The 26,454-nt window shown below is 41.5% G+C and overlaps 2 protein-coding genes and 1 non-coding gene across 4 annotated transcripts; 1 reads left to right on the top strand and 2 right to left on the bottom strand.

Moving 5' to 3' along the window:
- Positions 1-558: 558 nt before the first annotated feature.
- tmem138.L (transmembrane protein 138 L homeolog) lies at positions 559-6,358 on the bottom strand. Of its 2 annotated transcripts, none has more exons than XM_018257502.2 (5): positions 6,207-6,358; positions 4,580-4,726; positions 3,014-3,185; positions 2,855-2,930; positions 559-1,084 (listed from the first exon to the last, which is right to left on the bottom strand). In XM_018257502.2, the coding sequence occupies exons 2-5, from the start codon at positions 4,705-4,707 to the stop codon at positions 972-974; spliced, it is 489 nt and encodes a 162-aa protein (XP_018112991.1). In that variant the 5' UTR covers positions 4,708-4,726; positions 6,207-6,358; the 3' UTR covers positions 559-971. The 2 variants fall into 2 exon arrangements, with proteins under 2 accessions (XP_018112991.1, XP_018112992.1); XM_018257503.2 differs by lacking the exon at positions 6,207-6,358 and adding an exon at positions 5,742-5,797.
- Positions 6,359-11,474: 5,116 nt separating this feature from the next.
- pts.L (6-pyruvoyltetrahydropterin synthase L homeolog) lies at positions 11,475-21,733 on the bottom strand. Its single transcript, XM_018257500.2, has 6 exons — positions 21,468-21,733; positions 18,244-18,323; positions 18,118-18,140; positions 16,918-16,974; positions 16,606-16,676; positions 11,475-12,014 (listed from the first exon to the last, which is right to left on the bottom strand). The coding sequence occupies exons 1-6, from the start codon at positions 21,716-21,718 to the stop codon at positions 11,891-11,893; spliced, it is 606 nt and encodes a 201-aa protein (XP_018112989.2). The 5' UTR covers positions 21,719-21,733; the 3' UTR covers positions 11,475-11,890.
- Positions 21,734-23,628: 1,895 nt separating this feature from the next.
- trnaa-ugc lies at positions 23,629-23,700 on the top strand. Its single transcript has one exon. It is a non-coding gene; the product is annotated as a tRNA-Ala (tRNA).
- Positions 23,701-26,454: the final 2,754 nt, after the last annotated feature.

The following is a 26,454-nucleotide window of genomic DNA, read 5'->3' as shown; positions in this document are numbered from 1 at the left end:
ACATGGGGCTAGACATATTGTCAGTTTCCCAGTTGCCCCCAGTCATGTAACTTGTGCTCTGATAAACTTCAGTCACTCACTCTGCAAGTTGGAGTGATATCATCCCCATCCTTCCCCCCCCCAGCAGCCTAACAAGAGAACAATGGAAATGTAAACAGATAACAGCTCCCTAACACAAGATAACAACTGCCTGGTAGATCTAAGATCAGCAATCAATAGTAAAATCCAGGTCCCACTGCGACACATTCAGTTACATTGAGTAGGAGAAACAACAGCCACCCACAAAGCAGTTCCATCCTAAAGTGCTGGCTCTTGCTGAAAGCACATGACCAGGCAAAATGACCTGAGATGCACCTACACACCAATATTACAAATAAAAAAAAAATACACTTGCTGGTTCAGGAATGAAGCTGTTACAGATCTGTAATAAAGATCCACAGGGAGGTATGGTGGTCTGTGGGGAGGCAGCCGGGTACTTTATGGGATAGTGGTATGTCCCTGATAAATGTAGGAAAGTGTCATTTTCCCTGTAATGACAGATGATGAGTAAGCCCCTAATACTGTAAGGAAAGTGAAATTTATTGTGCAAATAACTGAGCCGTTGTTGTAATGGAAATTCTCCACACAAGGAAATAATTACAAAACCAAACTAAGCAAATAAACAACCTAACTCAGGGGAATGTACTGTTTCTTATACTAAAATATATTCATTTGCCAAAGTTGTCTTTATAAAAATGTTCAGGTTTGAGTCAACAAACAGGAGAAAGGATTCCCCCCTTACTGTGAAGCCCGGTATCTGATGGCTTAGTAATGAAATGTGTCCGCTCTCCATGGGAGGTATGTGATTCCTCAATCCATACATCTATGTGTATGTGCCACGTGCTTGGCCACAGGGAATGTATCAATCCAAATAAGCAAAAAATGCTTCAGGGATAGGTAGATATGTAGAATAACTCATTCTGTAACCTGGATCATCCTCGCACGCGGGCAAACTCCTTCCTCAGCCAGAGAGAGTCATGGTAAAAGCGAGAGTCTCCCATGCTTAAAGCCGTTCTCTTGTAGAAGTAGAAGTACAACACAGCAACTGTAACCAAAACAATACAATATGTTATTCAGCAAGGAATGGTGCTGGTACGCACCTATATTACATACGTCTATTTGCAGTGCCCTGCCCAAAGCTACCCATTCATAGAACAATAAAACGGTATCATGGGTAGAGGTCAGTTCACAGATTTGGCATTTAAAGCATTCATTGCTAATATGCTGCCATGACAGGTGATAATACATAAGAAACAAGGGAAAGTTGTGCTCACCACTAATTTTGAAAACCATTAGGCGGGGGTGCAATGAGGCTGTGACCACAAAATACATATAGACAAATACAAGAGTCCTCTGCACTCAACCCATTATCAATATATTTAAGACAGAGACATTTTGTGCATACTGCTACTAAAAAATGCCTTACCCTTTAAACAAAACAGGGATTGTTTGTCCAAATATTGCAATATATGGACAAACAAACCCTATTTTGTTTAAAGGGTAAGGCATTTTGAGTAGTTGTATACACAAAATGTCTCTGTCTTGAATATATTGATAATGGGTTGAGTGCAGAGGACTCTTGTATTTGTCTACAGGTGATAAAACATGACCGAAGCATTCAATTTGCTTAATTGTGATTCCTTCTGCCTTTTCCAACTTTTCATTTTAAAATTAACAAAAGTTGCTGATAACAGAATTCTCTTGTAAATCATCACTGGAAATGGAGTATCATTATGTTTTTAGAAAATCGCTTATCTGTACATTGCATTTTCAAGGGTTGGGAAATAACCTTATACATTAATATCATTTTCCATACCTTTAAAGGGGTGGTTTAGATTTAAGTTAACTCTTAGTATGTTATAGAATTACTAATTCTAAAGAAACTTTTTCAATTGGTTTTCATTTTTTCTTTTTCATAGTTTTCAAATGATTTGGCTTCTTCTGACTCTTATCAGTTTTCAAATAGGGGTCACTGACCCCATCTTAAAACAAATACTCTGTAAGGCTACACATTTATTGATACTTTTTATAACTCATTTTTCTATTCAGGCCTCTCCTATTCATATTCGATAGTCTTATTTAAATCAATGCATGGTTGCTAGAGTAATATGGACTAGGGATGCACCGAATCCACTATTTTGGATTTGGCCGAACCCCCGAATCCTTGGCAAAAGATAAGACCGAATACTGAACCGAATCCTAGTTTGCATATGCAAATTTGGGGTAGGACGGGGAAAACATTTTTTACTTCCAAAAAGTCATGCATATGCAAATGAGGATTCGGATTCGGTTCGGCTGAGCAGAAGGATTCGGCCGAATCACAATCCTGCTGAAAAAGGCCAAATCCTGGATTCGGTGCATGCCTTATTTGGACCCTAGCAACCCGATTGCTGAAATTGCAAACTGGAGAGCTGCTGAATAAAAAGCTAAATAACTCAAAAACACAAATAATAAAAAAATCAAAACAAGTTGCAAATGGTCTCAGCATATCACTCTCTACATCATCTCAAAAGTTAACTCAAACGTGAACAACACCTTTAAACCACGACAGGCAGGTCCCACCGTGTCACAACAAACAGGCAAAAACTCTTATGGGATTATGTATTAAAAGGCACTGAGTTTTCCCAGGAGCAGTAACCCATAGCAACCAATCAGCAGTTAAGATTTACTGGTTGCCTGTTTTAGGGTAGAACTAATCAAGCATTTTCGGTCCGATCCGACGCGCTCTGACCAAACGTAGGCTTCAAGTCGGATGCGCCGGAAATAATGTAAGAGATAGAAATGTCGGATGAAGTCCACATATAAGGGAACTTACCAAACCTCTGCAGAACAAATAGAGCCAGCAATCCATCCGACCAGACAAAACGGTTTGCGCCTGTCCATCGCAGGTTCTATGAGAAAGAACAGGCATATATAAAACATGGCAGCCATTTCTAATATTGAATAGAAGCAAACACATGAAAAGCAGTCTCACCATGAGCCAGACATGCAGCGAGATGCTCAGCGCTATGTAGACTGCGCACAGAATGACTGTAACCTGGAACCGCTGACACAGGAGACTGACCAGCCCGGCTTGGAACACAAACGTGTTAAACAACATGAGAAACAAGACGATGGCCGCAAACAGAATGCCCACATCCTGCAATCTGAAACAGAGAATGGAGTTCTATTTGTACATGCAATGAAAATGTGTAACATGTTCCCTAACAGGGCCACCATTTGAAATCACGGGGCTCCGTACAACAGATCCCGCCCACCACACAGACAGCAGTGCTAAAAACGGTAACCCCCCCACACACACACACGTTATAAAAATCATTGCTGGTCGGGGCCCCCCATAAGCTAAAAAAAAAAAATGGTGCCAGGCTCTCTGCATAAAAGTTTTTTAAAACTACATTGACACCACCAGGGCCCCCTTACAAGTTAAAAAGAAATATTGGGGACCCCGAAAATATTTTTTTTAAAAAATTGGTGGCAGGGGTCTATAGAGTATTAAAATAATACATTGGTGGACAAGAGTTTAATAAAATTAAAAAAAAAAAAGACACATTGGTGTTCAGTGGAACTGAACTCATGGCTTCGGGACTTCAACTTCGGCTCCTTTCATGGCTTCGGGTTTGTGAGGCTTCTGGACTTTGGCTCTTCGGGACTCTTTGGAACTTTGGCGGTTCGGGACTACAGAATATGCAGCACGGCATCGGAGCTGTTAAGGGGGCCTGGCTATTTTGAAAAGTGCAGCACAGCCGGGCCCCCCTTTAGGCTTGGGCCCAGGACAATAGTACCGGCCCAATTCCCTAACATGGTGGTGGTGTTACGGCTGGTACTGCTTTTTATAGGCGTTGTGTATTGACTGTTGCTTGCTTACTATAGTATTTTATATATCCGGCATTAGCACTGCATAGCTTGATTTTCCGCTGTACTTCCTTGCCAGTTACCCTGGAACTACAGGGGGTTGTGGGGTGTTATAGTGTTGGAAAATATAAGACTAATACCATACAGGGCTAAAGGTGGCCATAGACGTAGAGATGCGTTTGGCGATGTCAGTCTGTCGGCTGCTTTTATCGGCCCGTGTACGGGGGCCTTAAAAATTAACCTGTTGAAATACCCAGGCCGAGAATCATGCCAGAGTAGGGCTGATCCACGGCCTGTGTTTTTCAGCAGAAATTTTTTTTCCCCTGTCTGGCATTAGCCTAAGGATATGTAACTCAAGAGAACCAGCAATTGTTCTGTAATTCTAACTGCATATGTACCGCTACAGGCAAGCTGTTCATACCTACTGACCCAGTAATCATCATTGCATCAGGCCCGTACTGGCAAGCTGTGGGTTCTGGCAAATACTAGAGGGGCTGCTGTGAAATGCCATAGACAGTCACTATTTAATGGGCTTGTGGGAAGCTGTTTGGGTCCTCTGTGAATTGGAATTGCCAGGGCCTATTTTGCATTCCAGTCCGGACCAGCATCACAGAGTCTGTTTCTGGTACCAGTGAACAAGGCAAAGGCTCACTATTGGCTCAGCAGGTATTACCCAGTGGTTACTCACATGAACAGTACAAGCTGGTTAACTGGGGGATCCCGTAGGAGTTCAGAGAAGGAATTGACAAAAAGGTCAAAAAACAGCAGCAGGAACTGCAGAGACAGCACCAGACTGTAATTGCCAGGCTGCAACATCCTCTGGCCAATCTCCGGGCTGAAAAAGAAGATAAATGGTTACAATGAGGGAGCGCAGCTGAGATGTTAAAGGAGTCGTTCACCTTTTAATTCCCTTTTAGTATGCTGTGAGAGTGATATTCTGAGACAATATGCAATTGGTTTTCATTTTTATTATTTGTGGTTTTTGAGTTATTTAGACTTTTATTCAATGGCTTTCCAGTTTGCAATTCCAGCAATCTGTTTGCTAGGTTCCAAATTCCCCTAGCAACCATGCATTGATTTGAATAAGAGACTGGAATATAAATAGCAGAGGCCTGAACAGAAAGAACAGTAATTAAAATTAGCAATAACAATACATTTGTAGTCTTAGGGTAGGACTACACGGACGTTTTTGGTGCGATCCAACGGGCTGCGACAATACGCTGATGACAAATCGAATGCAATGGAAATAAGGTAAGTGAGTGCATTGTCGGATGAAGTCGCATCGGTGATCCGACGCGACACGACTGTCGGATGCAGGGCCGGCCTTAGGCCTATTGGACCAATTGGGCCCCGCACCTCTGGGGGCCCCGCACCACAGATAATATTTCCCTCAGCACATGATGCTGCCTGGCCTGCCCCCAACTTTGAGAGTCCAGCCCATCCCCAAATCCATAGGTCCAGCCCACCCCCAACTCTGATAAGCCAGCCTATCCCCCAACTCCATAGGTCTAGCCTGCCCCAAACTAATTGGCCCAGTCCACTCTCCTATTTCCTCCCTCTCTCTCTTACCCTGTGTGCCCCTATTATGTGCCCCTATTTCATCCCTCTCACTCTCTTACCTTGTCTGCCCCTTTCCTTTCTATTTTGTGCCTGTATGCCCTTATTTTCCTAAATACTTGGTGTGTCAGTAGCCAGCAACACTTTGTCTAGGGGCCCCGCCAACATGGTCCCAATTGGGCCCCACATTTGATAGGATCAGCCCTGGTCGGATGCAGACGCTGCGCCTGAATTCAACAGTCGTGGCGCATCGTATCAACTCTGCAACTTCATCTGACATTTCTATCTCTTACCTTATTTCCGTCGCATGCGATTTGTCGCCGGTGTTTTGTCGCAGCGCATCGGATCGCACCGAAAAGGTCCATGTAGTCCTACCCTAACAGAGCATTTGTTTTTTAGATGGGGTCAGTGACCCCTATTTGAAAACTGGAAAGAGTCAAAAGAAGAAGGCAAATAAATCAAAAGCTATACAAAAGAAAAGATGAAGGCCAATTGAAAAGTTAGCCATGTTATAACATACAAGAAGTTAACGTAAAGGAGAAGGAAAGGCAAATCTTATACACTGTCCAATTCAGTTTCCTTAAGAAGATATTTAATTTGCAAACAGAACACTGCCACCATCTTACTAAAGATCTGCCATCATCTTACTAAAGGAAGCATGTCTGCCATTAATAGTTAATGAGCATAGTAATAAATATTATTATTTCTTTTGTTGCTCAATAAAGTATGTTTAGCTGTAAAATATATGTTCAACTTGCCCCTCGCTGCACTCCACTTGCACTATTGTCCTGCTTGCAGCCCCTCGCTGTGCTCTCCTTGTTAAGCTCCTGCCTCCAGCTCAGTGTAACAACAGGAAGGAACTGCGTGTCGTCATAGCGACGAGACACTTTGGATTTCTGTTGACTGGGGGGGGGTGGGTATGCAAATAAAGATAGAAGCACGTCAGCAAGAGGGAAGGGATTACAAGCATGCGCAGAGTCACATAAAACAGTGTAATGTGACTCTTCAGTGGCTGAGGCAGGGGGGTAGGAACAATAAGAGATTTTGACTCCTTCACCCAACACCCGACTCAGATTGTGCAGGCAATGTGTTTACATCTGAATGAAAGCAGGGACACAGTATTGAATCTGCTCAGTAGGTGCTTACATAGAATGTCTTTGTCTATGAAGGTTCTCATTCATCCAGGCCGGGGGCGTCATCAGGGCACTGAGGGGACAATTGTCTCAGGCCCAATGGTTTCTATATGTTAACGGGGGACTCGTGTTTCCTGGATTAGCTGGGCCCCTCTAGAACTGCCGAAGTAGGAGCGGGTTGCTCCGAAGAAGGTGCCGAGTCGAAGTAGTAGCTGAGTCGGGTCAAAGTTGCGCCAAAGTAGGAGCCGAGTTGTGCCCAAGTAGGAGCCGAGTTGAGCCAAAATAGGAGCCACATTGAGCCGAAATAGGAGCCGAGTTTCGCCTAAGTAGGAGCACAGTCGCTGTGAAGTAGGAGCCCAGTTGCGCCAAAGTAGGAGCCCAGTTGCGCCAAAGTAGGAGCCCAGTTGCGCCAAAGTAAGAGCCCAGTTGCGCCAAAGTAGGAGCCCAGTTGCGTCAAAGTAGGAGCAGAGTTGCATCGAAGAAGGAGCCAAGTTGCGCCGAGTCCTATAGCAGATTCCACTGTTGATTGTCTGTTAGGGCAGGGGCACATGGGCATATTCGGGGAGATTTAGTCGCCTGGCGACTAATCGCCTCTTCTTCGGGGCGACAATCTCCCCGAACTTCCTTCGCCCTGCCTTCCGCCTGCTAAAATGAAAAATCGCCTGTGGCAATGCACTTGAGGCGCTTCGATTTCTGAAGGCACCCGAAGTTTCCTCGTGAGGAAACTTAGGGTTACTTCGGAAAACGAAGCACAGCGAGTGCCATGCCGCAGGTGATTTTGCATTCTGCCAGGTGGAAGACAGGGCAAGCTGTTCGGGGAGATTAGTCACTCCAAAGAAGAGGCGATTAGTTGCCGGGCAACTAAATCTCCCCGAATCTCCCGGTGTGCCCTTACCCTTATAGTCAATCTATCTGATTCACAGCACTGGGTTTAAATAGGATGCACATCAACGCTCGGGCAACTGTCCTCACATCATTCTGTTCATTATACAGTAAACACAGATAATTCTTACTATTATATATGGAAAGTAGACATTCAGGAGAAATGGTAAGGCCTGCTTCTAACAACTGTCTGTTAAACTGGTGGTTTTGTATGTTGTAGAATGGCTGATTCGAAGCAACTTTTCAACTGGTCTTCATTATTTATTCTTTATTGTTTTTGAATTATTTGCCTTCTTCCAATCTTCTGTAAGGCTACAAATGTATTGTTATTGTCAATTTTTATTACTCATCTTTCTATTTGACTCCTCTTCTATTCATATTCCAGTCTCTTATTCAAATCAATGCATAGTTGCCAGGGTAACTTGAACCATAGCAACCAGATTGCTGAAACTGCAGAGCTGCTGAATAAAAAGCTAAATAAACCACAAATAATAAAAAAAATTAAACCCAATTGCAAATTGTGACGTCACCAGTCAACAAAAACAGTGTATATACAGTATAAAGTATGATGGGGGAAACACATAAAACACTACCTTAAATCATATGGAAATTGTGTAGTAAGGTGCTACAACCATCCACCAAAGTCCCAAATCCCCTGCATATTTGCTGTAAAAGAAGTTAAAGAAAATGCATTGCCATGGCCAGTGATGTAACTATAGAGAAATTCATATATTTTGAATAAATACTCCAGATGTTTTTGGGGCCTAAAAAATAATTTACATTAGGGCCCAGCAATATCTAGGTACACCACTGCCCATGGCAACGCAATTTGTCCAGGCAGAGCCACATGCAGAGAGCGAAAGCCCCTGTTGCCATGGAAATTGGTGGATGTGTGTGTGTGTGTGTCAGGGTTGACAGGTCGGCGGTTTTCAAGCCAAATTGGGCTACTAATTTAAAGCCAAGGCGGGTTTTGAAAGTACAAACAAGCCAAGGTACGGATTTGGGCTACTTTTTGGGCCTTTGGTTGTTTGTACTTTGAAAAACAACCAAAGTATTTTCTTGCCCTAATGTGCCATGCCCAATGCATGTTGGGTAATGTAGTTTTTGTTTAACAACTTGTCAAGTGCCAAGTTTTATGTAAGACTACAATACCCTTGTGTAGAAGTCATGAGTTACCAGATTTTGGGCTTTTCTCAATTTCAGATAATTTTGGGGAAAAAAATCTGCTGGCCACCAAAATGACTAGAGATTGTTCCGTTTTACCAATATTTATTGAAATTGTATATGTATCAGGGCCTTATTTGTCCCATTTTGCTTTATGGAAAAATTTGCGAAACAGTGAAAATTTGAAAAAGGCATATTTTCACATATATTCATTTATTTTTTAAACTTTATTCATTTCTTTTTTTCACTGCATATATTGTGCTATTCTGGGGCTACTTTTGAAGTCCCTCTTGGCTTGGTTTTGAAAATTAGACGTGTGTGTGTCCCCGAATCCTATCAATTATTTATGAGAGGTGGAAAAAACTTTTTACTTCTTTGTTTTGTTTTGTTACCTAATTTCCCTTCCTGCCCCTAATATGCAAATTATGCAGATTCTGTTCAGCCAGGCACAAGGATTCAGCCAAAGCCGAATCCTGCTGAAAAAGGCCGAATTCCGGACTGAATCCTGGATTCTGTGCATCCCTAATACTGTAAATGTAATCACTGTGAATTCCAGAGAATGAGAATAAATCTAGATCCTTCTACCAATATACATTTAATTTTTGATCCTGCACCCAATTTATGCAGGTTAGTGTGCTTACACACAGCACTGCACTCAACAGGAACTGTCAAAAGCGATTTATTTCAAACAAAAATATCTAAACAAGAAGGTTATATACATTAACCACACAAATGACAAATACTGACTAATTAAAGAAGTTGAGAGGGAACGCCTTGTTAGAGCTTAGAATCTTAAAATCGAATTGGTGTAAGACATGACATGGGGGGTCATCTACGACCGCAAGCACAGTTGAAAGTTTTCCCGCAGTCAGTCGCTTGTTAAACCACATTCATTAAAAGGTACTTCTGTTAAAATTTGCTTTTTGCACTCTGAACAGTAGTGCTCAGTGTTGATCAATCCTTCCTGTCTCCCATTTCAAATCAAAATTACCAATTTACAGTATCTAGTAGAATTAAGTCAAAGGCAGTCTAGAAGAATTAAGTCAAACTTTCATCATTATCATGGATTCTGATCTCCGTAATGCTCTGTATGGTTACACCCCGGGTTACCCAGTCTTCAGGCTCCCAACTTCCTGGTACTCCATGACGTCTCCCCAGGAAAGACGTGACAGATTGGATATATGTGACTTTACTACCCTCAAGGGTATGTTGGGGAGTTCCCTACCAATTCAGTTGAACTGAAGAAGCCACTTGGATGAGTGGTGAAGGGGTTAGAATTTAGTAAATAGCCCTTAAATCCAATTTTAGCTCATTATTTAAATAAAAAAAACATGACCAAACTCGCATAACCGATTTTACCTTATTTATTAATAAAAAAAAGCTTGATTTAAGTGGTTTTGGTAAAAAAACTCATAAAAATCGAGCGAAACCCCGAATTGTACGAAAGTTTTCGTGAATCGTTCATTTTTTTTTCCTGGCTTTTACCCAAGAAGCCCGAAATGTTCAGATTTTCTGCCTAATTGCAGCACAGACCACAGGAACTTCCAAATAGGATAGGAACCTCTGCCTTTGACTTATACACAACCTCGGCAAATCTGAGATGGGAGATTTTCAGATTTGGGTTTTTTTGCAGCATTGGGCTTTAATAAATCTCAAAAAATTAGAGGTTTTTAAAAAAAACCCGACCAGATAAATTCGGCGTTTAGTAAATAACCCCCTATATGTCCAGCTGCCTTTGACTTAATTCGACTTGATACTGTACTGTATAAATGATGAGAAAGTTCATAGACGTATGTCCAATTTACAGGGCATGCAAGCACAGTTGTATTAATTTCGATGCATTGGTGCAATTGCATACTATTGTGACTGCAACAATGCTGCAATTCTTGGAAATAAATGATGGGAACAACATAGTGATTGTGATCGAAATTGCATGTTAAGGTGGCCATAGACGTAGAGATCAGTGGATCTATCTCTGATATGCCCACATTGAAGTGGGCGATCGATATTGGGCTGATCCAGGGTCGGACTGGGGGGCCCGGGGCCCACCGGGACTGCTGTCCAGGGGCCCCCCTCCGGCCCCCTGCACCCCTACTAAAATGCGTCGGCCCAGCAACACCGCTGCTTGGCGCGCATGCGCAACCGCGCCGTTCGGCGTGCATGCGCTGGCGGCGCTGCGCATCGCCGGGAAAATTTTTTTCTCCGCGATTCAAAATATCTAGAGAAGGGTTCTGGCCCGGCGGGGGCCCACGAGGGTCGGGGCCCACCGGGTTTTTTCTGGTCCGACACTGGGCTGATCCGATCGTGGGCCCTAGGGCCCAACGATCAGATCATAATGGATCCGATACGGACGGTCCGATCGAGGGACCGCATACACGCATAGATGTGGCCACGATCCGATGGGATTTTTTAACCTTCCAGATTGAGATCTGACCGACTTTCGCCAGATATCGGGGAAGCCCGTCGGGTGGCCAATAAGCTGCAGACTCGGCCCGTGTATGGGGGCCTTTACTCACTGCACTTACGCCCATAAATGACCCCTAAACAAGTGGGTGCGTGCAGTATCAGAGTCAGCAAAGTGGTATTGAGCATTGCTCTTAGCAGATGACAGTGGCCATTGGTGTAACTATAGGGGAGCGACTGGGTGGGGAGGGCGGGGGAACTGGGGGACTGGCAAAAACAGGTGAGTAGTGGTGGTCACAGGTGACTTATGTGAACTGTGTTCAAATCAGTACTGGTGCCACACTTACACTGAATCGGCTTTTGAGGCGTCGGGTGTACAGCTGTGTTCCTCTCTGCCAAGGAATGCATCCACAGTATAAGAATAAATCCAGCAGCACTCCGATATGTGATTCAATTGTTTATTCGTGCCATTAGCAAAAGTGACGTTTCGGGCTATTCCAGCCCTTTATCAAGCTACTTATGTGAACTGTGTTCTTTACCTGGAATGGATGAAGGCAGTGACGTGATTGTTTATATGCAAACCGAGAAACAGACTGCATTCATAGGCACCGCATCAGCCTGTGTGTTAACATACAGATATTTCCATTTCCCTATTTCCACGTGTGTCTGCCCCCAGGCCAACGCCATGCCTATAGATGCAGTAACACCACGGAGTGGAGGTAAGCAGATCAATTGTCTCTGTATTTATATGCCAGCCAAGAAACAGTCACATCTAGCATTAGCCTAAAACGTTGGTGTCTCCATTGGATACTTTCATCACATTACATTGATTGAGACTAGACTAGAGGCGCTTTGTCTTTTTATTCCCCTCGGTACACGGCACTGTTGGAGTCTGTCTCATGCACGCACACCTCATACAGCAGCCCTGCCGGAAGCCTCTTCTGCAGCTCCTCCCAAATAAACACAGTTATGTTTTCCACAGTACTGCAGAGGGAGAGATCAAAAAAGTCATTAAAAATAAGTATACCCTGTCCATGAATTAGTCATTTCCCTTACAAAATATAGGTTCAGTACAGATTCAAAGAAACAAATCACGATGTTGTCGATCTCCACATTTTACAATTGTGTTATTATGTGTCATTATTAAAGAGTGCTGTTCTAAGCACAGTTGCAATGTACATTCATTATTTATTTAGAATTCCAAAATATTAAAGGATACATGTACAGTTAACACGAATAAATTGTGTTACAGCAGTGCCACCTGCTGGTCATTTTCTGACCAGTCTGTCCAACAAGTAGTCAAGGAAGTTGTCTCTGATATTCTTCTGCTTCGGAAAGATTTTAGAAAGTTTTCTATTTTTTTCAAACCAGAAGAACATCAGAGCAGCCTCTTTCTTTCTCCTGACAAAATCAAAGGTTTTTAGAATTGGACTACAGTCAATTTTACATTGTTTTTTAAAAAGTTTACTTATCCTTTAAGTTAATTTTTAGTATGTTATAGAGTGGTTAGTTCTAAGCAACTTTTCAGTTGGTTTTCCTTTTATAGTTTTTGAATTATCTGCCATCTCCTTGCTCCTGATTCTTTTCAGCTTTCAAATGGGGGTCACTGACCCCATCTAAAAACAAATGCTCTGTAAGAGTAACGTCACACTGTGAGATTCAGGTAGATTTAGTCGCCCGGTGACTAATCGCCTCTTCTTTGTGGCGACTAATTTCCCCGAACTGTTCCCCGTCTTCCACCTGCTAGAATGTTGCTTCGTTTTCCAAAGTCGCCCATAGTTTCCTCTAGAGGCGACTTTGGAAAGTGAAGCCTCGGGCAACTAAATCTCCCCGAATCTCCAGGTGTGACCTTCCCTAAGGCTACAAATGTATTGTTATTGCTACTTTTCATATTCAAATCAGTGCATGGTTGCTAGGGTAATTAGGACTCTAGCAACTGGCTGCTGAATAAAAAGCTAAATAAATCAAACCACAAATAATACAAAATTAAAACCAATTGCTAATTAGGGATGCACCGAATCCAGGATTTTGTTTTCAGCAGGATTTGGATTAGGCCGAATCCTTCTGCCCAGCCGAATCCTAATTTGCATATGCAAATTAGGGGCGGCAAGGGAAATCATGTGACTTTTTGTCCCAAAACAAGGAAGTAAAAAATGTTTTCCCCTTCCCACCCCTAATTTGCATATGCAAATTAGGATTCTGTTCGGTATTCGGCCGAATCGTAAAGAATTCGGGGGTTCGGCCAAATCCAAAATAGTGGGTTCGGTGCATCCCTATTGCAAATGGTCTCAGAATGTCACCCTCTACGTCATCCTAAAAGTTAACTCAAAGGTGAACGACCCCTTTTAAAGGAAAACTATAACCCCAAAATGAAAACTTAAGCAACAGATAGTTTATATCAAATTGAATGACATATTAAAGAATTTTACCAAACTGGAATATATATTTACATAAATATTGCCCTTTTACATCTCTTGCCTTGAACCACCATTTCGTGACTCTATCTGTGCTGCCTCAGAGATCACCTGACCAGAAATACTACAACACTAACTGTAACAGGAAGAAGTGTTGAAGCAAAAGGCAGAACTCTGTCTTTTAATTGGCTCATGTGACCTTACATGTGGTTTGTATGTGTGCACAGTGAATCTTACGATCTCAGGGGGCGGCCCTTATTTTTTAAAATGGCAATTTTCTATTTATGATTACCCAATGGCACATACTACTAAAAAAGTATATTATTATGATAATGGTTCATTTACATGAAGCAGGGTTTTACACATGAGCTGTTTTACTCAGTATCTTTTAATAGAGACCAACATTGTTTGGGGGGTATAGTTTTCCTTTAATGAAACAGACTAGTTTTTGTCTTTTCTTCCAAAGTTTACTGAGGAGTAGACATTCCAACATTATCAATACACTGTGCCTCTGGTCATTGTCTGTTTGATCTAAAACTGCTTCAGCAGCCACAAGACACAAGAGTAAATAGACCTGGAAGCTGAGCAAACTTTGCATGTCTTTATGCAACAAAACATGTGGATACGATTTAAAAAGGCACATTTTTGCTTTTCAATGTTCAATTCCCCTATTCTTTTTACTTTTTGGCACATCTGAAAGCATTTTCTTTTAGCATTGCAAGTGAAACCTTTCCCCCCCCCCACTTTGTGTTCTCATTGTTATGAGATTGAAGAACCACTGAAACGTGTAGAACTGGAAACCTCAATTGCTTCATTCTGGTCTCTTTAAAAAGTCCTTTGAAACGGTAGCATTAAAAATTGTGATACAGTTATGCCCTGCCTTTCAGCTGTTACCGAAATAAACTCTTCAGAATATTTGCCAAACTTTATCAAAATAAGCTGGAAGTTCTAGTTCAGAAAGGACCTCATAATAGAGAGGAATCCATATACAGGTATGGGACCTGTTATCCAGAAAGCTTGCAACCTGGGGGTTTCCTGATAATGGATCTTTAGAACTTAAGTCTAATGAGAAAATAATTTAAGCATTAAATAAACCCAATAGGCTGGTTTTGCCCCCAATGACGTTTAATTATATCTTAGTTTGGATCGAGTACAAGCTACTGTTTTATTATTACAGAGAAAAAGGAAATAGTTTATAAAATTTTGGATTATTTGTCTGCAGGGGAGACGGCCTTCCTGTAATTCGGAACTCTCTGGATAATGGGTCCCATCCCTGTATTTATAACCAAAGAGGGCTGTAGGGGTTACAGTATGTCTCATTTACAGGCTCTAATCATCATTTTATCTCTATATTCTATTTTATGATACCCTATGATACAATTCAACAAAGTAGCTAAATGTGATAGTCACAAACAATCAAAAGCTCATTCCTACTCTTATCAGGGGTAATAAAATCCTCAGTAGTGATGGGCGAATTTGCGTCGTTTCGCCAAAAAATGTGCAAATTTCCCGAGAAATTTGCGAAATGGCGAAAAATTTGTGTAACGGCGCCGGCGTCTCGTTTTTGACACCGGCGTCCTTTTTTGGTGACATTTTTTTTGACGCCGGCGTTTCATGAATTTATTTGCCAGCGGCAAATCGCACAAATTCACCGTAAATTCACGCCTGGCGAATAAATTGGCCCATCACTAATCCTCAGGAAGATAGAAGAAAGTGTGTTTCTTTCACGCAAACAGAATATGTGAAGATGACTTGAAGCAATGTTGTGTGTTGTTGTTTATGTTTTTTTTAACATAGCACCACTTCCCACAATGTTATTTGACACAAACAAACCTGTGATTGGTCCATATTAATACATACCCTAACTATTGGTTTTTCAGGTTTTTTTGCAATCTCCGTTTTAATCTAGAACATGCGTTCATATTGTATTTCCTGTCTAGAGGCAAAACAGAACATACCCAGCATGTAACAGGCTAATTAAGACTATCTGCTTCTAATTAAAACCATACAGTAACCTTTCCATAACTTCAAATTGTACAACTAGAAGGCTACAAAAGAGAAATGAACATGGGGGACTTTGTTTTGCCTTGAGACCTGGTGGTAATTAAATGATGTTAATTATAAAAACAATGTTCTGGTTTCCCTGTTGTCCACTAAAAACAGTAAACACTAATGCGGGAATCAAAACTCTGCCCTGAAGAGCAAAAATAAATAAGAACAAATATATTTCAAGTTAATATTAATTTAGGACAGATTGCAGGGTTGACTTAGAGGCAGAGGAAAGCTGGCCATACATTGTCAGATAAGGTTGCCAAAGGAGCAGATGTGGGCCCTGTTTTGCCAGCCACATGAATGGCCAAATTGGGTTGATCTGATTGTTGGCCTAGGGGCTAGCTATATTGCTTCATGTCGAATTTATTCACTCCATAAATAATGGGGTATAAATCGTGGCCTTTTGAGAGTATACCTGGCCTTTTTTAGTTCATGCCTCTTGGGGCGACTGTCCTGTAATAATAGATAATTATATATCTTGTTGATGGGTGCCATTGGGACAGGTTAAAGGAGAACTAAACTCTAAAAACAAATATGGCTAGAAATGCTATATTTTGTATATTGAACTTACTGAATCAGCCTAAAGGTTCAGCATCTCTATTGTAGTAATGATCCAGGTCTTCAAAGTTGTCACAGGAGTTTCCCATCTAAGATTTTGTTAAGAATGTCTGTGACACTGCCTTCCTGCCGGCTAGAATCTAAATCACCAGCGGGTTGGCACTCGGAGCGCTTCATTTTCCTAAGTTGCCTCACGAGGTATCTTCGGCCGACTTCAGGAAACCAAGCACTCCGAGTGCCAGCCCGCTGACGATTTCAATTCTAACCAGCGGGAAGGCAGTTCAGAGAGATTAGTCACCCGAAGAAGAGGCGATTAGTTGCCGGGCGACTAATCTCCCCGAATCTCCACGTGTGTCTCTGCCCTAAAAAGTTAACCAACCCTTTAAACTTCACTGTCTACCCTTCTGTGATATGATGCTATATTTATATAAACAAAAATCTTCAAAAGGAAATGTAAACTGAGCTTCATCCCAAAGAACAGAAAAAAAAGTACATGGGCCACAGAAGAACATTATTTTTTACTGACATACATTAATTTCTCTGAGACTCACCTAACAACATTTCTGAAGTAAGGCACGTCTTTATCCACATTTTTATGGTCCAGGGGAACTGTGATGCATTCCTGAGAGAGAAGAGAGTCTTTATATTAAGACTTTTCCCGTTAGGTTTCTGCAGCCTGTCATGCCCAAACAACATGCTCTTCTGAGCACTTTTGCAATTTACATTATTCTTCCTTTTATAGTGTCATGAAACTGAAAGAAGTCTTAAGCGCACTCTGAGCAGTTTTACAATAAGTTCAAGTGGGTATTTGTCTTTTTTTATTAGCACAATTTCTATTGCTGCCTTCCAGAAAAGAGTCTTACCTCCATGTACCGTTTTAAATCCGTAAGGTTCATAACCATTCCAGTTATGGGGTCAATCTGAAAGAAGGAACACAATTATGTTGTTAGGACTAGCGATGGACGAATTTATGTGGCAGGCGGGAATTTGTGCGTTTCGCTGCCGCCGAATAAATTCGTGAATTTGCCGCAAACATTTGCCGACAATTTAGATGCCCGGTGACGATTAACGTACGCCCATTGATTTTAATGGGCACCGGCAAAACAACAACAAAAAGTGTTATAAAGGTGATTCACTAATTTATTGGCTAACTAATATAATCATAGCAAGCTTTCCGAATATTTTAGTTCCTTTTTCAAGCTGATTACCTAATCAGATTGAAAAATGGAAAAAGGAACTAAAATCACCTTTATACCACTTTTGTTATTTTTTATTTCAAAAGGGTTGCCCTGTAACATTTTTACCGGCTAACACGGTACAGCAACTTTACCTGCAAGTACTATTTGTTTAATATTTTGCTTTTAAGCAAGTCGTACATAGTGTCGGACTGGTGGGCCCTGACCCTCATGGGCCCCCGCCGGTCCAGACCCCCTCTCTCCATTGTGAAATGTAATAAAAAAAAAATTGGCACTGCGCATGCGCAATATGCCGAGTGCAGGAGCGTGCGCGCGCTGAGCGTGCCTGAATGAGTGTGTGCCGGCGCACTTCATAGTAGGGGCCAGGCGGGGGGGCCAGGCGGGGGGGCCAGAGGCGGGCCCTGGACAGTGGTCCCGGTGGGCCCCGGGCCCCCCAGTCCGACCCTGGTCGTACACAGTCTTATAAAAACTGCCAACTTGGCTCCTACTGTCCGAGTTGGCCTTTGTAGTTTCCCTTCCGATCAACCTAATCAATGTCTGGCTGAATGTTGCTCTGCAGGTTTGCAAGACTGCGCCTTAGCATTGATTCTGTTTTTGCATGAGGGTTTGCCATAGGCCCCTTTATAATCCAATTTACGGCCTCGCCAAATGATTGGATCAGCTTAGGTCTGTTCATTTGGCAGACTCACCAAAAGAGCGTATATGTCACTTTATGACCAACTCATAAACATAACATAGCCTTGTTGTGATCCTTCACCTTTGTGCATTGCTTCCTTTTGTGTGCAATGAAATTCTGTATTCTACATCTGGACAACATGTGTGCCTGTGTGTGATCTACACTTGATACTCAGTGAAATGAATACTTACTTTTCCACGGACTGTGACAATTGCTGAAAAAGTCAAAGAAGGAGAATATTAAGAGTTATCCATTGTTTACATGGCACTTATAGCTGCACCCTGAACTCTTCTGTAACCCCACTGCTTAACCCTCACCTTTGTAGTTGTGACCGTGGCCATTTGGGTTGTTGCATTTTCCAAATATTCTTTTATTTTCTTCTTCACTCAGAGAGTTGCTGCAAAGCATTAAAGAAAAGTGTCTGTGAAGGTTCTTGTTCATCCAGGTCATGGTATATCTATAGTAATAAGTCCAATCAACTGGACTTGCTTGCAAGTGATTATAATTCTGTAGTTGTGTACTCAGTGTTGGACTGGAATACCAGGGACCCCCCCAGGGGCCCTCTCTCAGTACTATTATTCTTCCTCTCCTCACTCAACCTTTATTCGCCTAGTCTCTATTCTTTACATACTATAATCTAGTATTTCATCTATTTAGCTCCTTTCTTCTCATATAAATAGGGAATGGCCATGAAATAGGCCAAATGTTTAGCAGCATGACCCCCCCCCCCCATTCTGACACTGCACATAAGTCATTCCTGTGATCGGCTGATGGATCGAAAAATGATTGCTCCTGACAGAAAAGTCCAGTTTGCCGGGTGAGAGGAAGTGAAGAGCTACATCTCTGTGTCTCCTCTTCTCTTCTTGCTCTGCTGATGTCTGGGTTCCTTGAGGTTGACCTGTGCATGGACACCTTTAGGTGATAGCAAAGAGGATGCTTTGACAGCTGTGCTAAATACCCTCCAAGTACATGAGACAAAACATCCGAAAAGACCTTTGTATTGAAGTCAATTTGAATCAGTAATTGAACCAAAATGCAGAGGAGGTTCAGATTGACCTCAATACATATCTATTTACAGACATTTTCTTGCCTGTACTGGAGGAGACTTAGCATAGGCAACCAAACTTCCCAGAGCTCATTTATAAACACTGGACAAGTTTGCACCTGGGCAGTAACCGATGGCAACCAATCAGATGTTTGTTTTCATTGTTCTACCTGCAGCTGTCTGAATAAATCTAATCACTCATTGGTTGCTATGGCTTACTGCCCAGGTGCAAATTTGTCCCGTGTTTATAAATGAGTCCACCTGTCTGCCATTACCATTAGAGGAACAGGCAATCTAAAATAAAAAAAGAAACTAGCCTGATAACCGCCATGACTGGTGCACGTAGGAGCATCAATAGACCAAACATACATGACTACTCATCAATGTAGACTCCATCGTTTTCTTAAAGGGATCCTGTCATCGGAAAACATGTTTTTTTCAAAACACATCAGTTAATAGTGCTACTCCAGCAGAATTCTGCACGGAAATCCATTTTTCAAAAGAGCAAACATATTTTTTTATATTCAATTTTGAAATCTGACATGGGGCTAGACATTTTGTCAATTTCCCAGCTGCCCCTGGTCATGTGCCTGCACTTTAGGAGAGAAATGCTTTCTGGCAGGCTGCTGTTTTTCCTTCTCAGTGTAACTGAATGGGTCTCAGAGGGACATGGGTTTTTACTATTGAGTGTTGTTCTTAGATCTACCAGGCAGCTGTTATCTTGTGTAAGGCAGCTGTTATCTGGTTACTTTCCCATTGTTCTTTTGTTTGGCTGCTGGGGGGGGGGAAGGGAGGGGGGTGATATCACTCTAACTTGCAGTACAGCAGTAAAGAGTGATTGAAGTTTATCAGAGCACAAGTCACATGACTTGGGGCAGCTGGGAAAATGACAATATGTCTAGCCCCATGTCAGATTTCAAAATTGAATATAAAAAAATCTGTTAGCTCTTTTGAGAAATGGATTTCAGTGCAGAATTCTGCTGGAGCAGCACTATTAACTAATTCATTTGGAAAAAAAAAAATTCCCATGACAGTATCCCTTTAAGGCAACGGCACATGGGCCGATTGCCAGCATTTTTACACTTGGTAGTCTGCTGAGCTGTCAGAAAGGCAAGAAAAATGCTGAATATTGCCCATCTACTGGCTAGTATGGTAACTGCCTGGATCTTTCTGGTGCACTCACAGGTCAGGCAATGATCGCCCTTAAAGTGGTTGTTCACCTTTAAATTACCTTTACTTATGATGAAGAGAGTGTATACTCTGAGACAATTTGCAATTGGTTTTCATTTTTTTATTATTTGTGGTTTTTGAGTTATTTAGCTTTTTATTCAGCAGCTCTCCAGTGTCAGTAGTCTGGTTGCTAGGGTCCAAATTACCATAGCAACCTAGCACTGATTTGAATAAGAGACTGGAATATGAATCGGAGAGGGCCTGAATGGAAAGATGAGTAATAAAAAGTAGCAATAACAATACATTTGTAGCTTTACAGAACATATGTTTTTAGATGGGGCCAGTGAACCCCAGTTGAAAGTTAGACACAGTCAGAAGAAAAAGACAGATAACTCAAAAACTGCAAAAAAAAATGAAGGCCGAGTGAAAAGTTGCTTAGAATAAGTCATTCTATAACATACTAAAACCTAACTTAAAGGTAAACCACCCCTTTAATCACAGCTGCGAGTACATCTGAGTGACCCACGAGTCCAGGTCAAGGTCCACACCATTATCATGCAACTCAGTTTAGGGACAATTCTCAGCATTTTGCTACTCAGCAAGCACACCATAACTGACATGAGTGACAAAACACTGAGAATAGCCATAGTCCTTACTGACGTCTACAGGGTTTTTTTTTGTTACTAAGCATCACAATTAATAATTTTAAAGGGGAACTATTGCGAAAATGAAAATTCAATATAAGCTTTGTCATAATGAAATGAAAAACTTTCTAAGTACAATCAATTAAATATTCTGTACCGTTTCTGAAATAATCAAGTTTATCTTCACTATCCCTCAGCATCTGTTTCTCTTCATTCTGTCTTCATGCGGCAGTTGGGTGTCAGATATTCATTGACAGTTAGATCCAATATATCTTATAGGGGGGCTCCCATTCCTAGCAGATGTATTAGAGCTCCTTTAAATAACTGATTCCAGTACAAACAAAATCTAACAAAATAACTGCCTTTTGCACAAATTCTGCATGTAGAGAGACATGATGTCTGGGTGAGTTTAATAGAGTGAGCTCTTGTACATCTTCTAGGCAAAAAGAAGCCCTCCTATAAGATATGTTGGATCTAACTGTCAATGAATATCTGACACCCAGCTGCTGCATGAAGACAGAATGAAGAGAAACAGATGCTGAGAAATTGATTATTTCAGAAACTTTACAGAATATTTAATTGATTGTATTTAGAAAGTTTCTTATTTCAGTATGCTGAAGTGTATATTAAATATTAATGTTTGCAATATTTCCCCTTAAATAAATTAAGCCATATCACTTACCTGTGAAGACGATGACTTGCACTGAAAGATAAACTGCGTGAAATCTGGATGATGCAAGGCTCTGGATGCGACGTTATTAAATCACAGTTCTGCATATTTAGAATATTGACGGCAGCCAAACCACTGCTCTCTGTACTGTCTGTGCTACACAAACTGCTCCTCTGCTCTAAGCAGCCCGAGGGCAGGCTTAGAATCCAGGATTCTGATTGGTCGGGGGAATCTGCTTCCTTATTGACATAATCAGGCTCCATCCTCGGCTTACTGGTGTCATGTGATCCTAAGCCTTTTTTTCCCTTTAATTCTGGGAAATTAACAACCAGCAAGGTTGTAACTAGGTTACAATAATAGGGACGGACAAGCATCGGGCCAGTGATTGTTGCATTGTGTGGTTTAATAGATGAGGGCAAATCATTCGTACCATTAATCTCTGGAAAATACAGTATTTGTACTTTAGCTCTTATGGCTGTTAAAGGAGTCCTCTGCCCGGACTCTCTTGCATAAGAAAAGACTTTCTAATATACATACATTTGCAATGGCTCTGTAGTTATTTGTAAAGGTAATTGCTATGGAAACAGTATCCATTTGACTTTGAAACAATGCAGCAGAAGCCAGCTGATTAACGGATCTGATTCTCAAAAATAAAACAATGCAGCAGAAGCCAGCTAATTAACGGATCTGATCGGACAAATAAGCCATGTTTCGTTTATTTCCAGCTGTTGGAGTTGGATAAGCGTGACATAGCCAGTGAGAATTGTATTTGCTGCTAGACAAGTCCACACTAACCATTTCTGCTAAATGAATGGAAAATAAGGAAATACAAAAAGCCTTTTCACAAATTGGAGGAAACTCCTCCCTATAAACCATCCTTTAAGCCCTGTGATTTGCACACTTGGTATTTGCATTGCACGAAAAAGCAGGAGACAGTGAGCAATGTGTATAATAGTAAGGGTTCTTACACACAGCTGTTTTTTTCTGCGCTCCCCTGTGTTGCGCTTTCCTTCGTTCAGCCGCAGGAGTAGGCGCACTCAGTTATTGTGAAGGGGGCTGTACTCACACAGACGTATGTAAGCAGGTGTTGCATTTCACCTGCGTTCGGCGGATATATATATCTGAGTGAGTACAGGCCCCTTTAAAATAACTGAGTGCGCCTACTCCTGCGGCTGAACGGAAGAAAGCGCAACACAGGGGAGCGCAGAAAAAAACGGCTGTGTGTAAGAACCCTTACTATTATACGCATTGCTCACTGTCTCCTGCTTTTTCATGCAATGCAAATACCAAGTATGCAAATACCCTAGAGCCCTAAGGGTGGCACAGAGTCATTGCTTGATATGTGTAACAATAGTACTAATGTCTATGGAAATCCCATAGGCAGAAGAAATGGATAGCCAACGGGGCAAGGCCCCCCTAAACTATTCTTTTTTTTCTTTTCAAACCTGGGTGGAGCACTGGTGAGACTGTCCCATCTAACCATTAGGAGGCTAAGTGACTACACAAATAATGTAAGTAAAGGTGGCCGTACGTGGGCAGATCCACTCATTTGGAGAGGTTGCTAAATGAGCGGATCTTGCATTGATATACCCACCTTGAATGGACAATATCAGGCTGATCTGATCGGATCCATCAATCGGATCACAAGGCCAGGAGTGCAAGCGGTGGGATTGAAGACAGCATTAAAGAAGATATGTAGTCCTCAATCTGATGGGAATTTTAAGCCTGCCTGATCGACACCTGCCCAATTTTCAGACAGATATTATTGGTCGGGGAAGCCCATCAGAGAGCCCCATACACTGGCCAATAAGCTGCCGACTTTGCTGGAAATGAAGCCTAACCAACTACCACAATTTTAGCTGCTGCTGCTACTGCTTACTGAATTGCAATTACATTTGACTTATCTGGTAGTGATGACCCTACCCTGCACTACCTGCACCCAACCAACCCACTCTGTGCCTCCTTATATATCTGTGTCCACCCCCGATCCATTGGAGGGGGCAGGGCAGGTCCGGTGTGCATCTATAAATAGACGCCTACGAATAGGGTTGCCACCTGGCCTGTATTTTACCGGCCTGGCCATGCCCACAACGTTCAAATTCAATATGCATTAAGAGCCCTTATTGTAGTGTATCTAAAACATTTGCAGAAAAAGGTGCATTAGTAAGGAGTAGGGGATGTAGCTCAGTGGTAGAGCGCATGCTTTGCATGTATGAGGCCCCGGGTTCAATCCCCGGCATCTCCACTTTATTGCTAATGCAAAGCTTTTTATTATTATTATTATTAGTACTACTAAGATAATATCCCTCTTTATTTGTAAATGTTATACTTGGCATGTGCCTTGTGTAGATGCCATACAACTAATAATATGACATATAGAATACTGTATATCATAACTTGCTATTGTTTCCTATGGGCGGTTTCAGCTCCCTTGTCTTCCTTCTTTCACTTCTGCAGCCTTGGACTGTATTATATTCTACATCACCGTCTTTACTCTTATATAATTCATTCCTTTGATAGTGTAATCTATAGGATATAATGTTACTTAATCCTTAAATCCATGTGGTTACGCTTAACTCAACCTTGATATTTTCTCTTACAGTGACATCTACTGGACAGTTGTTGGATTTGACAGATAAAAGTGCTGCTGCTTTATCCATCGACAGTTTGACAATAGTTTTATTACTTGCCGTTGAGTATCCTTAGTTATTTGGCATTTTTTGTCCAGTTCTGACCATTGTACTATACACTGTATGGACTGTAGGATCTTATGTGGGCTTCTGCAGTTCTCTCCTCACTTCACAAACATGCTAATTTGGCATTTTAAGTAGATGTAAGTAATTAGCTAGCTCCTGGTGAAACTGACACTGTTGTACTTTAATATGATAACACGTATTTTAGATTGACAGCTTTAAATAGTCAGGGACTGATGTAAATGATGTACAGCAGTGGTCCCCAACCAGTAGCTCATGAGTAACATGTTGCTCTCCAACCATTGGATGTTGCTCCCATTGGCCTCAAAGCAGGAGCTTATTTTTGAATTCCTGCCTTGGAGGCAAGTTTTGGTTGTATAAAAACCCGGTGTACTGCCAAACAGAACCTCAATGTAGGCTGCCAGTCCACATAGGGACTACCAAATAGTCAATCACAGACCTTATTTGGCACCCCCAGGGACTTTTTTCCTGCTTGCGTTGCTCCAGAACTTTTTTTACATTTGAATGTGGCTCAAACCTATAAAAGGTCAGGGACCCCTGATGTGCAGTCTCTGTAAATTTTGTGGAATATGTTGAGGCTATATAAATAAAGGGGAATAAAGTTATTAAATTACATGCTGGCATACAGAATCTAAAGCCTCAACACAAATGTACTATTGTGCCAGCCTTGTAGATTTTGGGGTTTGCCTTTGATCTGTGCCACATTGAGTGGTAATGTTATGCTCTGACAATAACGTGCTGAGAGATTTGCCAGGCAATATTTTATTTATTACGTTTGCCAAAAGGAGATTGATATTGGGGGCTCAGGCCTCCTCCTAGGAATTTTTTGATCATAAAATAACACAGAGATTGAAGCCCAAAGCAGAAAAGACTCCGGCTAAGATTAAGATGTAATTAGGGGCTGCAGGTTCCCCAATACCCTATAGATACCCTGTATAAAAAAGGCATGATCGCAGAACACTATCAGCCACATACATCACCAACCTGTTGTTAGCTTATGATGTCCTATTCTGTACGTATAATTTTTTCTTGTTTAAAGAATTGTTTAGGGTGTAACTTTGTGGGCACAAGTCTAAAGACAAGGGCCTGGATCTGCCAGAAATATTAGTGGATTAGTGGATTTTATTTTATTGATAATGCCTGGATCTTTAAAGAACAAAATTAGTGGGGGCAGCAGCCCTGGCACGTGCCTCTCCTAGGAGAAAAGGATTCTCCTTATTCTTGTGCGACTCAAGTCCAACATAAAAGCTGAATCTAAGTAATAGTGATGAAGCTAAAACCAGCAATTTTACATCAACTGCTTTAGCTCAATCTAGTAAAACTATAACTCTGGGTATTTGAATGTTTGTCACTCCCTCAATAGGCTCCTCCTAGTAGTGTTTTAGCTTCTGTACAACTACAACAGGGACCTGTTATCCAGAACGCTCGGGACCTGGGGTTTTCCGGATAATGGATCTTTCAATAATTTGGATCTTCATACCTTAAGTTAACTAGAAAATTATGTAAATATTAAATGAATAAATGGGTTTGCTTCCTATAGGGATTAATTATATCTTAGTTGGGATCAAGTACAAGCTACTGTTTTATTATTACAGAGAAAAAGGAAATCATTTTTAAGAATTGGGTTTATTTTATTATAATAAAGTCTGTGGGAGACAGCCTCTCTGTAATTCTGAACTTTCTGGATAATAGTTTTCTGGATAACGGATCACATTCTCATACTATTGCCCTCTTTCTTCACCAGTATTAGCCTTTTTGAGGAGTAGAAAAACATCCCACCTCCAGTCCTCTAACTTTCACGCTATTTAGATAAGCCCACCTGCCCTGTGTTAGAAATAAGAAATGTTCTAAATGTAATCAATTAAAATTATGTACCGCTTCTGAAATAATCAAGTTTATCTTCACTATTCCGTTCTCAGCATCTGTCTCTCTTCATTCTGTCTTTATGCAGGAGTTGGGTGTAAGATATTCATTGACAGTTAGATCCAATATATCTTATAGGGGGGGCTTCCTTATCCAGTAGATGTATTAGAGCTCACTCAAATAACTGATTCCAGTACAAACAGAATCTAACAAAATAACTGCCTTTTGCACAAATCCTGCATGTAGAGAGACATGATATCTGAGGATTTTAATAGAGTGAGCTCTAATACATCTTCTAGGCAAAAGGAACCTCCCTATAAGATATATTGGATGTAACTTTCAATGAATATCTGATACCCGACTCCTGCATGAAGAGAGAATGAAGAGAAACAGATGCTGAGGGAGGAATAGTGAAGATAAAC

The sequence above is a fragment of the Xenopus laevis genome, chromosome 4L (genome assembly GCF_017654675.1).
Source record: "Xenopus laevis strain J_2021 chromosome 4L, Xenopus_laevis_v10.1, whole genome shotgun sequence".
In the NCBI taxonomy this organism is placed as follows: domain Eukaryota; kingdom Metazoa; phylum Chordata; class Amphibia; order Anura; family Pipidae; genus Xenopus; species Xenopus laevis.
This window is presented reverse-complemented; position numbering and strand designations above follow the sequence as displayed.